This window comes from Rhagoletis zephyria, unplaced genomic scaffold (genome assembly GCF_001687245.7).
Source record: "Rhagoletis zephyria isolate East Lansing unplaced genomic scaffold, Rhagoletis_zephyria_1.1 Rzeph_scaffold_04206, whole genome shotgun sequence".
Lineage (NCBI taxonomy): Eukaryota > Metazoa > Arthropoda > Insecta > Diptera > Tephritidae > Rhagoletis > Rhagoletis zephyria.
Genome location: NW_016161289.1, coordinates 24,639 through 43,480, shown reverse-complemented (window position 1 = coordinate 43,480; position 18,842 = coordinate 24,639). Strand labels below are relative to the sequence as shown.

Genomic DNA, 18,842 nt, shown 5'->3' with positions numbered 1-18,842 from the left:
GTTTGAAGGTTTGACAAACCGCCGTCAAACCTTCAAACACCCCCATACACAGCACAAATGGCTTGAAGCAAAGGGAAATTTCGCTTGGTTTGTCAAACCGCTTGTGTGGTGTATTTCGCTCTTAAAACTGGTAACTTCTGACATAGAGAGAACCGTATTTACTCTCTTTTTTTGTCCTCTCAATAGTCAGAGAACCGAGTACGGGATCGATTTCCAGTAAAATCTGACTGATTCTGACTATTTCTGACTAATCCGGACTCGTACGGGATCGCAACTCTTATTTGGCATTGCTATAAAAATAAGCGTTTCTTCTTATTTGATTAATTTCATTTCTTAGTGAAGTCCCAACCCAGCCATGCGATTATTCTCTGCTTCTTCTTTAATTTGACAGCTGTCAAGGGCTATAGGAATTATTTTTTTGACAGCCAAAACGCTCAATTTGTGGTACACTATCGAATTCTCGCCCTTTTAATTAAGGAAAATCGTGCAAAATTTGTGTAAAATTTCCGGGAAAATTGTGAAAAAAACTTGTAGCGCATTTCTGACGCTGCTTTAAAAATATTGTTTTTTCGACTTCTCTAGTAATTACTGTATGAGGCGATTGCGGACTTCAACGAAGGCGCAGACGGCTGTGACAGGGTCAGGTACATCGACGACGGCGAAAGGTGGAAGCGGTGGTGTTGGTGGTGCCAGTAGCGGTGTATCTACAACAGGAATAACGCCGTATGCGGACAGAAAAAGTGCACATAACACAAGCAGTTTCATTGAAAGTGGTGATAGTGCCTTGACAACCAACAACCGTACGGGTGCTCCAGGAGCCCTAGACGCTGCAGCCGCCGCCACCACCACCTTTGCAACATCAGCGAGCACTGCAACAGCTGCGGGACGCCTAAGACACATCATGATGGACGTAAAGCTCAGTGCGGATGTATTTAAAAACTTTGAAAAGACGGGGAAGAGTGAATTGTATGTGACCGGAAATAATGAAAGGAGTGATATGCGTTTACTACAACATTGCTTAAACGAAAAAATTTTTATTTTAGTTTGAAGTTCTTAAAACAACAAGTGAAGGAAAATGATAATCCGATTTTTGGGAAAAATGACGAGTTCAAATTTGGGATATCTAGGGCAATCTACGATCTACTATGGCATGGATTACGCTGCACGTTGAAGAAAGATACAGTGCTGAATACTTTGGCAGATGTTGTGGTGAGTAAATTAGTGCGAACATGTGCATGCGCTGATTTTTTTTTTGAAGAAAATCATATCAAGGACTAATATTCAATACCTTCTTATCTGCAAATTTCACAAAATGTAGTTTCTGGCTCTTGATCCAGCTATGCTGACCAAAGTATTTTCGCGCAGAACTTCTTTCTGTGTAGGCGGCCTTCGGCCCCGCTTAGGGATTATAACCCCCAGATATTAGAAGGATATTAACATGAGGTGTGCACTGCGACCTGTTGTTGTTGTCATCTATTGTGCCCTCTTCTCTTCACATCACTTCATGTAAGCCCAGATCCTTCAAAAAGTACAATAGCGCCTTTGGGGGTAGGGAGTGGATGTGTTCAAGCTGTGGCCACATCGAGCCTAGACTCCTCCCACGTCTTCTGCAGACTGCATCACACTCGGTGGTCAAGTCGCCGAACCTGCGAACATCATTAGACCATATGCCTCTTTTGGGAGGTTTATTAAGCTTTGGAATCTCTTCTTGTTAAATCCTCCCAGTAAACTCTTTGCCTGGCGCATTCCTCTTGCACCGCTAACCTGATGTTATTGTGTCTGCCAAAGCTGTTTAGCTTCTTAATGCACTCAAGGACCAACGAAGATTTGACTGCGTAGGATAGAAGAGCGCTGATTGCCGCCTGACTATCGTTCAGCATTATAATTCTCTCATTTCTGTACCCTCTACCCTCATGATTGTCTCCGCACATAGAAAGATGGCATAGACTTCTGCTGGGAAAATGCTCGGATATTTCTCCATAGAAACAGACATTCTGGTTCTGGACGTAAATATTCCAGCCCCTACTCCTTCTGGGGTCTTCAAGCCATCTGTGCAGCAGTGCAGTGTGCAACCCGGAAGTAATCTCTCGAAGGCGGTGATAGCTATATTTTAAATCTCTTCTCAAATACTATGATTTCTCCCATATCATCTCTAGGGAAAATAGCAAGCGGGAGAGGGGACCCTAGCTTCTCCATATTCATAGAGGATATGACCTTACCTTTTCCACATCCCTCTCTATCAAAGCAAAGCAGAGTTCTTTTGGCTACCTGCTCTATGGTTATGTGAAAAGGCTCGAGGTCGAGGACTACTTCTAGCGCTATCGTCGGACATGTACGCATCGCTTCATTTTTATTTATTAATTTTAATAAATTTTTTTTTAGGAACGAAAATCCTTAAACTCAAAGTTTTAAACTCTGTACAAAATTTATAATAATTCGACAAATTTGGGAAAAACGGTCATCAAAATTTCAAACATTTTAATCGGAATTTCTCCTTGATTTTTGAGAATTTTTTTGCTAACGATGCTACGCATTTTCTTCCATACAAAGTATGTTCGAAAATTGTTTGTTGTTGTTTTGTTTTTGTTTGTTGTTGTTAAAAAATAAATGGTCAGAACTTCTAAAGACAAATCGTTTTTAATTATCTAGTAACCAGTATATTTTCACTGATATTGGGGAAAAACAACAAAAACTTACAATCAGCGGAGGTAAAAGTAAAATTTTAATTTGAAACCCGTTAGAGCTTAATAAAAAACTACTTAAGAACTCTGAACGTCCACTGCATCAGACTCTCAATTTTTTTGAAAGTTGTAGGGTATTGAATATAAGTCCAAGATATGTACGTTAAGATGGAAGCTTTAATATTTCTTGTCTTATCACCGTAGGCACTGCATACTGATTTTCCATCCGTTATTCTGGACATTGTGAATATATTGGATGCAGAAACTTCACTAATGACCGATGGCATACAGGAGGAGCGTCTCATGTTCAGTCAGATTGTAAAAGATCTCGACAAAGTGATCTCGGATAAGTTGATAAAGGAGCGTTTAGAAATAGACACCCTGCAGGATGTAGGAATCGTAAAGAATAAGGTGTTCTACACGAAATTTATCAAAATAAAAACTAAGCTTTAGTGAGTATGATACCGTTATAGAGTGTGTGTATTTAATTCATATTTATCCAATGCATTCAGTTATAAACAACGCCGCTTTAATCTCTTTCGCGAGGAGAGTGAAGGCTACGCCAAGCTAATAACTGAGTTAAATCAGGATTTTGAGGAAGGCGTGACTGCAACAAGCATAATGGATATCATTAAATCACTCATAGGTACATGAAATAAAAAAATGTACAATACAATTATAAAACAAAAATCATCCTTACTTAAATACAGGCTGCTTCAATTTGGATCCCAATCGTGTACTTGATATAATAATTGAATCATTTGAGACACGCCCAGAACGAAGGCATCTTTTTATACCATTGCTACGTGCGTACATGCCAACTGGTTCAATTATATGTGAAGTACTCGGTTATAAGTTTCGTTACTTCGCTGAAACGCGAACGCCACGATCACTTTTCCACGTTTGTTCGCTGTTGTTAAAGTACGGTGTCATTGAGCTTCATGATATCTATCAATGGGTGTGTAAAATTTCATATTTTTTAGATAGAATGTGGCACCATTAGTTTTATTTTTTTTATTTATTTATTTAGCTCACACCTGTCGATAAAACTATAATTAGCGAATGGGAGAGCGACCTCACCGAGGCAAAAGAATTTGTGCGTAAATTGAATATAATTGTAACGAATAAGGATAAGGAACATGTCGAGCCCGAAATGGAGAAGCCATATGATGAGGTAACTTGTTTTGAAAAACAAATGTAAAACAAATTCGCTAACCGCTCTCTAACTATGTAGGAAAAATACTATGCTAATCAAAAATTCGGTTTGTGTGAGGGATTACTCAGAGTAGGTGATTGGGAAAACGCCTTGAAGATTATCAAAAAATTACCTGAGCAATCGGTTATAGTACATGAACCTATCGCACGTGCGCTCGCCGAACTTATACACATTTCCATTGATTATGTGTACACAGAGAAATGCTTCAAAGCTAATATGCGTCGTACAAAATTGAGTGATGACAAAAAACTGCTTCAAAAATTGCAAGCACGTGAATTTTCTCAAATGCGCAACTACACCATACCAATGGTGATTGCACTTGGACCCGCCTTGCATTTCGATACAGTGCTTATGTATAAACTTATACGCATTTTACGCACAATAATGACCGACATGGGTGTGGATAGTCTAAATGCTCCTACACCGAATACTGAATCGGAAACGCTCTACTTTGAGGTGATGACTATTATGGACGCAGCCATATTGCCAGCGCTTTCCTATCTTGACTGTAACTGTCCAATGGCTGAAGAGATTTGGACCGTGTTGAAATTCTTTCCATACCACTTTCGGTAAATGATATTTCATTTATAGTTTTAAAGTATTTTGCCAAGTTTTCTTTTTGTTTTGTTTTGCGGAACAGCTATAGTTTATATGCCCGTTGGAAGAACGACACATATCAAGTGCATCCACTTCTAATAAGACGCCGAGGTTTGGCACACAAAAATATAAAAGCGCTGATGAAGCGCGTCAGTAAGGAGAATGTGAAGCCAGTGGGACGTCTGATTGGCAAACATAGTCATTGCGCGCCAGGCTTCCTCTTTGACTATGTACGTTTTAAATTAACTTAACCCCAATAACTTAAAATGACGTAAAGTATTTTCGCTTGTAGATCTTAATGCAAATTCAAATCTATGATAACTTAATTGGTCCTGTCGTGGATTCATTAAAATATCTCACATCTCTTTCGTTTGACTGTTTGGGTTATTGTCTCATTGAGGCGCTAGCCATGGCTGATAGGGATCGTTTCAAGCACGATGGCACTTCGATTTCACTGTGGCTACAAAGTTTAGCTTCCTTTTGTGGTGCAATCTTTAAAAAGTATAACATCGAACTGAGTGGCCTGTTGCAATATGTAGCTAACCAATTGAAATCGCAAAAGAGGTTTGTATTAAAATAAATCAATTTAATAAAGAATATGTTGAATTCATTTTTAACGCGCTTGTAAACAGCTTGGATCTGCTAATCTTAAAGGAAATTGTGCAAAAAATGGCCGGAGTCGAATCGGCTGAAGAAATGACTAATGAGCATTTGAATGCCATGTGCGGTGGTGAATTGCTCCGCGGCGAGGTGTGTGCTAAATGCTCCTTTGAAGCTAACACCTTTTTATGTAGTAAATAACAAAAATTTTTGTTTCAACTTTCAGGCCGGCTACTTTAGCCAAGTGCGTAATACGAAGAAATCTTCACAGCGCCTGAAGGATGCGCTCGCCAACAACGACTTAGCTGTCGCCATTTGCTTGCTTATGGCACAGCAAAAACATTGCGTAATCTATCGTGAAACGGCGCAAAGCCATTTGAAACTTGTTGGCAAGCTTTACGATCAATGCCAGGATACTTTAGTACAATTTGGAACATTCCTTGGTTCCACCTACTCGGTGGATGAATATGTCGAACGTTTGCCATCGATCATTGCCATGTTGCAAGAGTATCACATCAATGCAGATGTGGCCTTCTTCTTGGCACGTCCAATGTTTACGCATCAAATTAATGTAAATGCATGAGACAAAGAATTTTCTAGAGTAATTTTAAGCTAATTTAGTTTTATTCAACAGCAAAAGTACGATCAGTTACGCAAGGCTGATCCCAATGCCAAAAAATTGACAACTAATCAAAAATTACAAAAATATCTGGAAGCCACTAATTTAATTATGAATCCGATTGTGGAATCAGTGCGTCCATTGCATGGTCCAAAAGTGTGGGAGGATATTAGTCCACAGTTTTTGGTGACCTTCTGGTCGCTTAGTATGTATGATTTGCAAGTGCCCGCCGATAGTTATCAGAAGGAAATATCCAAGTTGAAACAACTTTCACTACAAGCTGCAGACTCAAAGGATTCGGTATTTTTGCGAAAATAATTGTAATATAATAATTTCAATCCATCGAGCAAAATATTTTCTTACAGAATGCCTCAAAGAATAAGAAAGAGCAGGAACGTTACATTGCTTTGATGGATAAATTGCAGGATGAGCGCAAAAAACAGCAGGAGCATGTTGATAAGATTTTACAACGTTTGCAACAACAAAAGGACAACTGGTTTCTATCGCGTTCTGCCAAATCAGCAAAAAATGAAACCATAACACAATTCCTGCAGTTGTGTCTCTTTCCAAGGTAACGATTTATGCATTCAAAGAAGGAACTTATTTTTCACACAATTTACTAAACAGGTGCACCTTTACTGCCCTCGATGCCCTCTACTGCGCTAAATTCGTACACACCATACATAATTTAAAAGCTGCTAATTTCTCCACACTCCTATGCTACGATCGGGTGAGTCAGTGGTTTTCCTACAACTATTCCTAAACCTTAAGTCATCAAAACTGTTCTTAGATATTTTGCGACATCACCTACTCCGTGACGTCCTGCACCGAAAACGAGGCCACCCGCTATGGTCGCTTTCTCTGTGCCATGCTGGAAACCGTAATGCGTTGGCATGCCGATCAGGCTGTTTTCAATAAGGAATGTGCCAACTATCCTGGCTTTGTTACCAAATTCCGTGTCAGCAATCAATTTTCCGAGGCAAACGATCATGTTGGCTATGAAAACTATCGTCATGTCTGTCATAAATGGCATTATAAAATTACCAAAGCAATCGTATTCTGTTTGGACTCTAAAGACTATATGCAAATACGTAACGCACTTATCATTCTCATGCGCATACTACCGCATTATCCAGTACTGGCTAAACTTGCCCAAATCATTGAAAGAAAAGTGGAGAAAGTGCGTGAAGAAGAGAAAAGTAAGCGTCCCGATTTGTTTGTGATTGCCTCAAGTTATATTGGACAGCTAAAAACGAAGGCTGCACAGATGATAAAGGAAAGCGATTTTCATCAGGTTACTGAGCGACAGTTGCGTGTTGAATCGGCTACTGCGACAGCAACGGTTGCAACAGCCGCTTCAGCCACTGTACCATTGGCTAGCGCAGGCACGCAAGCTAGTGTGGTCACTGCAGCAACGACCAATAATGTAACAGCGATAACGAATATAATTAACTTGGTAGAAACTACTCCCAAACCAGCGCCAGTAGTGCAGCAAATACCCACTGCACAACATGAAACAACGCCCGTTTTGGCAAAGCAAGTGAGCAACGGCGATGTGAAGAGTGGTAAGTTCTATGAGTGCTACTTACATACTATTTGAATGGTTAAAATAATAAACACTTTACAGCGGAAAAACGCGAAAAAGAAAAAGCCCCAAAGCAGGTCATTAAAATGGATCGCGAGCCTGTGACAAGCATTGCTTCAAGCAATGAGTTGGAAACGAGATCCACCACTTCAATTGTGATCAACGATCGCAGCGAACACAGTGAACGGCGTAGTAGCAGCCGTTCATTGAAGGACGTCAAGAAGGAGGAACGTACACGTGAACGCGAACGCGAGCGTGAGCGTGAGCGTGAACGGGAGCGGGAACGCGAAAAAGAACGTGAGCGCGAGCAAAGAGAGAGGGAGCGTGAGAAGGAACGTGAAAGGGAACGCGAACGTGAACGTGAGCGTGAGCGTGAATTGCGAGAGTTGCGTGAACGAGAGCGTGAGCGTGAACATCGCAGTCATAATGATGAATTGGAGCTGTCCGGCGGCGGTGGTGCTGGAGGCGGTGGTGGCGTCGGTAGCAGTGTGACTAGTGGCAGTAATACGATAATTTCCACACGTTCCAAACGCGAAAAGCGACGTGGTGAAGAACGTTACCGCTTGGAATCACCAGCTGTAGAACATATTGAGATAGTGGAAAACAAGCATGAGCATCATGAATACGAGCGCGAACGCGAACGTGACCGAGAGAGGGAACGAGAGCGTGAACGTGCTAGGGATTTAAGTTCGGTATCGAATGAGAGCAACGGATCGTCGATGCATCGACGCAGTCAGGATGTTATTGAATATGAAAAAGGTAAGAGATGGCCGCAAATAGGTTATCAACTTATTTTAGTCTGATTTTATTGTAATGCTATGTGCTAATTTTGTACAACTTTCTTCACAGATACGAAACGCCGCAAAGTGGAATCGTCGACAACTTCTTCGTCAAACTCAAAGGTTAGTATTTTGGTGCAAACGTAGTTGCTAAGACAAAGAGAGAGAGAGAGGGAGGCGGCCTTTATGTGGAGACGCAGCAGAAGGGTCAAATAAAGACAACTAAATCGACATTACAGTTGTGTATAATAGAAATGCTAAACACAACAGCAAATTACCACTGCCACAACTTTGTGATACTAGCGCGTTTAACAACTACAACAACAAAAACAGCAACAGTAACTGGTAGTGATGTTAGCAAACGAATTGAAGAGCAGAAACAAAGCAAAACCTAAAAAAAAAATGTTATCAATAACAAATCAGCTTTAAACTACTGTGGACAGCAAACAAAAAAAAAAATCAAAAAATAATTGTAATCCATTTGCGTCAATCAAACGAAGCAGCGCATCCATAAGTAAACAGTCGATTTTAAAAGCACACGCGAGGCTTTGTGAATAAATCAACACCTTAAAGTGAAAATAAGTCTTGCCATTGATGCAAATAAATACCACCGCGCGCGCACACATGCTCAAGAGGAGTAGACACTGTAGATTTTGATGCTGTAGATTAATTTATTTGTATGAAATTTAACTTGTTTCTATATTTTGAGGGTTAGCATATGTGATTTTTTTTGTATGAATATGGACCTTTTGAGGTTTTGAAAATTATTAAGAATTTAGCGAATTTAGTTTAAGAAATTATGAGCATCTAAATTAAAAAAAAAAAAGAATTATGGAACTGTTACACAAATTTAGGTTGTAGGTTATATAATGTATAGAAAAAGAATTATAAAAGTAATGTACTAAATGTGTAATATATATGTACATACATACATTTGCATACACACTTTTTTTTGTAAAAACTTGAAGGCGCATTCAAATGTGATAATATTAACAGATACTGTTTAAAACAAATTGAGTCAAAAACTTCAGGAATTTCTTAATTATAACAAACCTCTTACTTAAGCATATTACCTAGTCAATAAGTATTATTAAAGTATCGACGAAATGTACTTGTTTCTGTGACAAATTTGAAAAGCAACACGAAAATTCGCACGACGCCTTCCATAACTGCCAGAGCGACAGTGGACTACTGCAAGCTGAAAGGATGTGTTATCCATTAATTATATGCAACGCACTGCATGCAATCATTCAGTAATAAGATTTGGCGTCCACCTCGAGGATATACAGCGGCGTATTAAACAATTCGACGCCAGCAAAATGTATCGGAGAGAATATGAAACCATGAAAAATCCACGCTTAAAACATTCAAAGGGAACTAAAACAACTAAAGGAACTTTTTCTTGGCTAGAAATCTTGCGATTGCTGAATGAAAATTGAGGCGGAGAAACCCGCCTTAGGACCTTGACTTCAGCTCATTAGCGGCAAAAATCGAATGGTTTGCGGCAACGCGGGCGTACACTGATTTTGAAGCATTTCCAAACACTACAATGAAAGGAAACTTTATTTTAAGAGAACCGTCGAGGGGAACTAAACAAATTGCCAGGGTTAATGATTGCCATGGACTTCAACGAGGACCTTGAACCAGACAGGAGGAATATAAATAATAAATCAACTTTAACTATCCTAAGAGGTTAATTAATCCGAAATAAAAGAGTAATAAAAGAACTTCCGACAACTACTCACGTCCATAAAGACTTAGGGAATAACTTAAATCATTCCGTCCACATATCACCGACATCCATACTCATTGAGGGAAGAACGAATAGCTAGCTATCTATACGCAAATACTCGGCACATCAAACTGAATCGAATTCACCTTCTCCAACTCGAATATATTTTCAACACATCAAATAATAAACTTCATTTGTCACTTCTGCTGAAACAACAACAACAACAAACATAACAATAATTTGGATCCCTTAAAAAACATTCAAGTCTTGTATGAGCTCGTAGTCTTTATTAAAATTCAAGAGGCTACGTAGTTCATACGGTGCTTGTCTGCAAATTGCTTTCCTCGGTTTTTACCTCACCACTCAATCTACCGATAGACGATCATCAGCTGACAATTTTAAGAAGAATCGCTATAATCCAGCCGTCAGAGGGGAATACACATTTTCAACATACTTGGAGTTTCTTACACCAGAAGGCAATAAATAACAATTGGAACACATCAACTGCTGTGCATATGAGGGTAAAACGCTACTTCGGCCATTATTCAACAGAATTAGTCGCAACTTTCAGCTCAGCTTACAACTGGGAGCAAGGAAGAGACTTTGAGCATCTGCAGAACATCAGACTACTGTTACTTTGGAAACGTTTAAAGAGAGCTGCTGATTAAATAAATGAAAAGGCACTGCGAGGAAACAATGGATACGACTTTGGACGACGACAACGGGATTTAGTTATAGCGTTAGAAGCAGTAAAATGGTATTCCGCAATTGAATAGCATCTAAAAGGAACCGATTCGCAAGCTGGAAACCTGCCGTTCCATAATATATCTATTCTAAATACACAACAGCGAAGATTTTACTCAATACAACCATTCCTGGGACAACAAAAAAGTTTGGCGGAGCTGTTGAAAGCAGTTGGAGTATTAAAATTTTGGGGAGTCTTTAATCACTCGTCACTTTTCTTGCGGTAAATCTTCATTTAGCATGCTGTAACGGAGCTAAGGAGACACAAACAATCAACACCAAAGAAAAGCTGAATTGTACGCATCTAATAGAAAATACCTTTGGAACGCAGCACCAAACGACTACTCTGACGCAGCTTTAATTTCTAATCTTATTTGAAAACCAGTTGTATATTTTCTACTATTCAAATCAACGAAGGGAAATCACAACTAGCCGATTGAGGCAGGAGTCGGTAGTGCGGCTACAACAGCTAGTTTGGACCTGCAAGTACAGAAAATACTAAAAATCGATCGACTTGCCCGAACCCATCAATATCCACATTTCTTTTCTAAACACTTTGTGAGGTGTCTTTCTTTCCGTTGCCTGCATTTCCAATTCTTCTTATGCTGTTTTGTTGTTTTGTCGTTGGTCATAAGCGAGCTGAAGTGATCGAATGGTTGGTAAGTGGGTAGGGGGTGGGTGAAAAGTGTAATTGAAAAACATATTAAGTTAGAAGCAAAATGAGTAAAACATAAATAAGCTATTTACTAATAATGCAAATTAGCCACGCATAGGTTTATATATAACTAACAAACCTGTAGAACAAAAAAAACACGATCAAAACACCAACACGCAGTAGTACGTCGAGATTTGCGGTGCGCTATAGAAATATGATTTAATTTATATTTGTCTAATTGCAGAAACAGGTTATAGATGATTTGGTTGAGAGTACAAAGAAAGATCGTGGTGTTAAGAATAAAGAACGCAAAGAAAAGCTAACCGAAGAGGAGAAGGATGCACGTAAAGAACGAAAATTGGGACGCAAACGCGAACGACTCGAGGAGAGCTCCAACACAGAGCATAAGCGGCGAAGGGAAGGTAGGCAGGCGTTGATCAACAATACATATTTTTCCCTGCAACTCTAGCGCAAATTTTCTTCATCTTCTTTTCAGTGCAAAATGGCGATGATGATTTGCGTGAACGCGATAAATATCATACGAGGGTAACTAGCTTTTGTACATACATATATGTTTTCCATTGTGAACTGTTTTACACATATTTTATCAATTCGACATTTATAGGAAAAGTCGCCCCACTTGCGCAGCGAGACCCGTGAACGTTCGCATGAAAAATTCGAGCGTGATCGCAGCACACGTGAGGATCGTTTGTATGGCACTTCAAAGTCGGCGCGTTCGCGCATAGGCTACTAAATGGTCGAAGCAGCAGTAGCAGCAAGCGTTCTACAAGTTTTGGTTTTTTTTTTTTAAACTAGAATAGTGACAGCGATAAACCAATCCAGCTAATCAACAACCATAAATCATCAAATACAGCAAAAACAATAACTTCAAATTAATTACTTATACATACATGTGCATACATTTTAATTATATGAAAGCAAAAAGGCAAAGAAGAAAACAAAAATATCAAAGCAAACCATTAAAATTTAACTACAGAAAACATTTAATTTAATTATAATAATTATTTTACTACATTCGTTTTTAAGTTTTAAGTAAACTTTTATTTGTATGTAGTTTGGAATTCAAGTTTAACGATTTCAAAATGAAATACATAATAAATGCCACCAATTCAGTTACTCAATAGTCCACTGTTGTAAGATTATTTGTTTAAAATGTCAACAAAAATTAAAGTGATTGTAAAAAAAAAAAAAATTATAGTAGAAAAGGACAAGAGACGTGTGTTTACACTAAATAAAGTTGAATTTTCGTATGAAAATGCTTTAGATATAAAATTAAAAATACGGCTTTTTATTTCATAAAATATTGATATTTAGTTTTATATAGCCGCTAATGTAAAGGACTGAATTGATTTATATCTGGCTAAGGACTATCACTCCAGCATCGTTCTCCTCAAACTCTGGGGAATTTGTATGCTGTTACAACAACAGCAGCAACGACGACAACAAAACAACAACAACTAAACAACAACAACAACAACAACCAACAACAACAACCAACAACAACAACCAACAACAACAACAACAACCAACAACAACAACAACAACAACAACAACAACAACAACATAACGACAACAACAACAAAATAACGACGACAACAACAACAACAACAACAACACCAACAAAACAAAACAACAACAACAACACAAAACAACAACAGCACCAACAACACAAAACAACAACAGCACCAACAACAACAACAACAACAACAACAACAGCAACGACAACAACAACAACAACAACAACAGCAACAGCAACAGGGAGTCGGTCCCGGCTTACACTGACTCTGGACCTGTGAATGTCGTTTTGGGATCACAACCATCTGACGTAGACGAGACAAACACCCCTATTGCGAGTGTCGACTAGTAGTAGGTAAACGACTATTATTCGATTATCGCTTTTCCATGGTATTGTGAACGTCATTGTCTCACATTTTTAACACATACCCAAGTGGCTCTCTCAATGCCGTTCATTTTTTCAACAAAATTTGCGTCCTCAAATAAAGTCCGAATTTGGGGTCCATTGGAAATTCGTTCTTTTTTTACTTCACATCACTTATCGCAGGAAACTTTTCCAAGTACTAGCAACAATCGTAATCTTTGTCTAGAGCTTTGACATACTGCTTTATGAGCCCCAGCTTAATATGCAGTGGTGGTAGCAAATATAAAAATAGGATCAATCAATGGTGTTCGTATATATAACATTGTGAGTACCTGAATCAAATTTTGCTCTCGTTGGCCATTTTTTCTTACAGGGCAATTCTGGCAATTGTCGTTCAACTCACCACAGCAGGGCCGTAGCCAAAAATATTTTTTTATTTTCACTTTTATTTCAGCATAGATTATTTAAAAGAAAAATACTGATAAAAATAAAATATTTCACACAAATAGGGTTGAAATTCCTGTCCGTATTTGGTTTGTAGGTCAAATATTATTGGCTTTGTGCTACTCTGATAGCACGGCCAAGTAATCATAGTCAACTTATATACAGTAGTCCAAAAAAATTATAGCCGCACCAAATTTTTGGATAGGTTTTAAAATATTTTTTTGTTGTTACTTAATTTTGGTTAGTTTTTTTTATAGTACCAAACGGCGGAAAATTTTTATAATCGGACAATAACCACGCTTACATCCCATATAACGGTAATTTAGAGAAATACAAAATCTTCGGTACGCTTATAATCAAATTTTGGAAAATGGGCGTGACCCCGCCCACTTATGACCACATATGTGTATCTCGATAACCGTTCGACCAATTTGTACCAAACTCGGTAGGATTATTGTGCTTGCCACATAAACGCAAAACGTTGAAAATCATTGAAATTCGACTAGAATTACGCTCACTTTTCAATAACGGTGAATTTCAGAAATGCTTGAAACTTCGATATTTCGAAATTTAAAGACGATAACTTTACAATCCCTTGAAAAGAAGTAGCATTATTATGGAATTTTGGAAAACGGGCGTGATGCCACCCACATATATCTATATAAGTTTATCTCATTATGTCTAACTGAACGTTCTAGCGAAGATGTTTGAAATAGGCGTAAAATCACCCCTGCCTACCACGTTGCGATAGTTTTCGGAAAGGTAAAAAAAACTTTATTGAATACTTACTTAGACTTTTTTACTTGTTTATATGTGACCTGGTCTACGAAAAGGGAGCTTACGCGCGAAAACTAGTTTTCTGTTAAAAAGCTGTTAAAAGTAAGCAACTCGTTTCGTTTACTCGTTTTTACTCTTCTTTCTTTACATTTTTAGTACACTTCTAAGCAAGTTAGGATTTTCTGCTTTTCACCACGTGAAAAAGCATCTCATCTTCCATCCGAATCAACCAAAAAGTGAAAATTGATTTTTTGACACCTAAGCCCCCTTTCCGTAGACCAGGGCTCGAATCGTGACATCCGTTCACGGATCGAAAACGATACGAAAGAAAATTACGTGATACGTCAGGCAGTATAAGTTGAATGGTACGTTCGCGTATGTCATAATCCGAAAAATGTGTTTTTACGTGACGAGTAGTACGATATCGTATGTGACGATTCGAGCCCAGGTCACATATATTTAATTGGACATGCATATTTTACATAAAGGTATGTGCATAACAAAATTTAAAAATTATGTTGTCTTTTTTTGCCTTTTTTCAAAGCTCATTTTGCCTTTTTTTTCAAGTTCAAAATTCTAACCCTGGTTATTAACATCTTTTTATCGGACATGCTACATTTCGGGGAGGGAGAGGGGGGGTCAGTTTTTGTGCATTTGAAAAGAGCTTTTGAAACTGTTGATAGGGACATCCTAGTCGTAATATTTTTTTTGTATGATTTTTTGCTAAAAAATTACTTGTTAAATTTTTTTCCTGTTAAACGAATTAACTACCAAATAAATTTAAAAAATAAAAGTCATAAAAAAACTGTGTAATTATCAAAAGAGAACTGCAGTTTTTTTATTTTATTTTAAAACTCTCGTTCTATTTATTACTTGTTTTGTGTGCAAATAACAATTATTCTCATATATTAGTTATACATAATTTGTATTTATTTCTAGTTTACCATTTGTGCTTGCTCGGCTTGCTACAATAGTATGTAAACGTGTATGAATGTTTGTAGATATACTTTTAATTCGTTTTTGGGCTATTTTATTTTATTTAGTATACATATTTGTTGTTTTGTGTTGTTTTTAACTACAACAGTTAGGTATGCATCTTGTTGTTTTTTTGTTTTCATTCTAAACAACATTTACTACTAATAATAATACGCGGTACACAATGACTGGAGTTAGATGCAAAAAGTCATACATACTATTTTTGAAATTCTGTAAAACGTTATTTGTTGTACAAATGTACATTGCTATTCGTTGTAAGATCAGTGACCATATATTCGGGACCACGAATAATGAAAAGAAAAAGGGAATGACGAAGAGTACGTGCTTTTTAACGACGCACAGTGGTGCAGCCCGCCCCATATTTTGGGAAAAATTTTAAGAAGTTGGCTTAGGGCTTAAGCGAAAAATGGACGTGACTGGTGTTTTGTCCATAACTTCAAAAATGCCTTAAATGACATTAAAAGAGCACCAATAAATATAAAACTCAGAAATGTGGTACATATGTTTGTAATAATGGGCGCGGTTGGACTATTTAACGCATACTTCTCGTGCGAACTTTACCTCAAAAACGCCTTAAAAATGCTATAAATACCATCATTTGAATCAAGTTTTTTTTTCTTAATGTCGCAAATATCCCAATTTTTCAGAAATCTAAAGAAAAGATTTCGGTTTTACATATTTCTATAGCTAGAACACGAAGGTAAACCGAGGGAATAAAGTTTTTATTCATCAGATGTGTCAAAGTCGGCATTTATAAAGTATCATTTTTGTTTTTTTTTATATTTTCTCTATATTGTGACAAGATAATGCTATATGCTCATAAGTGCTATGTTCATATACAGTTCATATGAACATATAACAAAATCACTCAAAACAATAGTTATTAGAAAAACACATTGCTCAGTTGAACTAAAATCTCAATCAGCTTTTTAGCGTTCACACACAGTCAGATGCCCGATTAGCGACACGCAGTCAGCTGCTCCATTCGCTACAGTGATGGAAAAGTTCGTACAATTGTACCTTTATTCAGTTTGAAAGTACATACGGTACAAACACATTTTAGGTAAATTTGGAAGTAGTCAGGAAATCATTTTTATTCACATTTCAACTCATTCTCTGGTGTAATTTAAAAATAAAATTTTGTTTGCTCTTAATTTAAGTGGAAACATAATTATACGAATGAAATCCATAGCCGCGGCGTTATTGCTTGAAGAGGAGAACGAGTAAAATTTCGAAGATTGATCGAAAGGAAACGGAACGCAGAATACCAAAGTTGCCAAACGGAGAAAATTTCGATTCGAGTCGAAATGCAAAATAGGGCTGATGACATATTTCCTTTTAAAACGTCAGATATTTACTTTTAAGGTACATTTAGGTACCGCAGATTAGGTACAATTTGAAAATTAGACTTTTTATCCCTGATGGAATATCAGCTGTAAAAGTGGACTAGTGCTGATTGCTATTTGTTCAATAAACAAAGTCAAAACTAATCATATGCAGCAAGGTTACATGAAAAATTCATTCAATTATCACTCAATTAATTCTGTGGTAAATCGAGTTCAATTAATCAAGAAAGCTTGGCTAATCGCGCTATTAGCGGCCTGTCTGAACATACTTTTTTTATTGCTCTATAAGGCTAAACCGTTCAAATATAAGAATTGAATGTTCAAAAAACTGTATTTTTCCGCCGAAATGCAACCGCGCGACGCCTCAAAAATGCAACGATTAAGCTGGATGGAAATGTTGTCGCTCATGCATGACGGCGAAAGGATCCTTCAACTCGGCGCATGAGGGGAAAACGAAATGTAGGGCGTCCACGAGCACAAAGGAAGAAGAGTCGAAGAATTAGTCTACATTTTGCCAAAGGTCTTGGGCCAAACCGATAAAAAACGCAAGAGTCTAAAAATTCTGTATAAATTGTCATATATTTAAATTATTAAACCCGTTAGTTGTATTTCCATTTTAATAGTGCAATTCTGGCAACTGGCTTTCAACTCGCCATAGACTTTCGAAAGATAAAATTCTGACATTTTAATTCCTAGTAAAAACTAAGCAGCACTATACGCATCTTACTCCAGTTTTTATTTTCACACATTTATTGTTGTTTATTCTCTAATCGCTTTCATATAACTAAATTAATACTAACAAATTATTAGTTTTTATTTATCTAAATATTTCCTTCTAAGCTACTTTTGAGTATTTGCGAACTACCATTGCTGCTAACTTTTATAATTTTATTTCGTATTTCATTTTAAAATGTATTATATATAGCTTTGTTATTACACATTATTAAATTAACTTTTTTCATAAATGTTCTTCCAAAACTTTATTTCCATTTATTTATTTTATTATAGTGACACTTTTTTGTGGTATTATATATATAAAAAAAAACATTTGTTCTAAGGCAACTTTTAACATTGATATGAGTAGTTGTTCAATTTATGCTAACGGATTGCATGCGATTATGCTTTTTTTCGTTGGTTATGTTGGTGCTGCGGTGCAAGTGATTAACCCTGACAAAATGATATGATTTTAAATGCGTGTGGGTGGGTGGGTGGTTGGTTGTTTGGTTGGTCGCAGACGTCTCAAATGATATGTATGTATGTGTATGTAAATGTGCATAGCGTTGGTGGTAAGGTGTGCAATAATTTTTGTTTTTATTTAAATTGTTGTTTGCGTATTGAACAGCAATTAAAAAAGCTAAAATATTACGCATACGCCCTGTCGGCTGTTGTATGATGAGCAACGAACCGAATTGAACTTTTTTCACAGAACTTGATTTATTTTATTTTGATACAGTTTTTTCTTAATTAATAACAAACAACTACAATTAAAAATAGCAAAAGAAAATGCAAGCAACAGCGTGTCAAAATTATAAGCGCACCACATATTGGCAAGCTTTAACAATTATTATTTTTTTTTGGTATTTAATTTTAATAACTTTTTTATAAAAATATATTTTACCCTTTAACAAAATCTGTATACACGAGGATGCCAACTATCGACTTCTATTCGATGTCAGAATGGTGTCCAGCTAAGATCGGAAATCAGTGCGACGTGCTTAAGCTCCTCAATAACCTAGTCATATGGAAATCGTTTTTGATCGTGGCCTATGCAGGTGAGGGAGGAGCTAAAAAGCTCTTTAAAACAGCTCTGGATTGGAAAAAGGTGTTAGACGACCCGTGCTGATGTTCAACCTGGCTGGAAACCTAGACTAATAACTAACGCAGTCTCGAACGGAGTGCTCTGCATACCTGGCGATCTCCGGTTCTATCTAACCGTACCGTGCATACGGACATCTGCGTAGGCGGACCTCCATTGTCTGACACTCGTGGCATCAAAAATTATGAGTTAAATTTCTAACAAGAACTCAAATAAGGAGAGCGGTTCTCCAAAAAAAAAACTACTACTGTTATAGCCTCAGGCAAGGCAGTGAAGAGACCGCCATTGATAGGAGGTATTGGGGGCTTAAACGAGGGTAAGACGCCTGGGAAGACCGGTCTCTAATCGTTTGATG

At 37.5% G+C, this 18,842-nt stretch overlaps 1 protein-coding gene across 2 annotated transcripts; it reads left to right on the top strand.

Annotated features, from left to right (window-relative positions):
• Nucleotides 1-392: 392 nt before the first annotated feature.
• On the top strand, nt 393-12,130 carry tho2 (THO complex subunit 2-like protein). 2 transcript variants are annotated; one of them, XM_017625742.1, is made up of 21 exons: nt 393-517; nt 583-966; nt 1,044-1,209; nt 2,886-3,133; nt 3,194-3,327; nt 3,392-3,639; nt 3,712-3,855; nt 3,916-4,466; nt 4,538-4,724; nt 4,787-5,058; nt 5,127-5,244; nt 5,321-5,665; nt 5,729-6,013; nt 6,079-6,284; nt 6,341-6,443; nt 6,504-7,278; nt 7,341-8,057; nt 8,148-8,200; nt 11,453-11,630; nt 11,705-11,754; nt 11,834-12,130. In XM_017625742.1, the coding sequence occupies exons 2-21, from the start codon at nt 593-595 to the stop codon at nt 11,960-11,962; spliced, it is 5,283 nt and encodes a 1,760-aa protein (XP_017481231.1). In that variant the 5' UTR covers nt 393-517; nt 583-592; the 3' UTR covers nt 11,963-12,130. The 2 variants fall into 2 exon arrangements, with proteins under 2 accessions (XP_017481231.1, XP_017481230.1); XM_017625741.1 differs by having other exon boundaries at nt 393-966.
• Nucleotides 12,131-18,842: the final 6,712 nt, after the last annotated feature.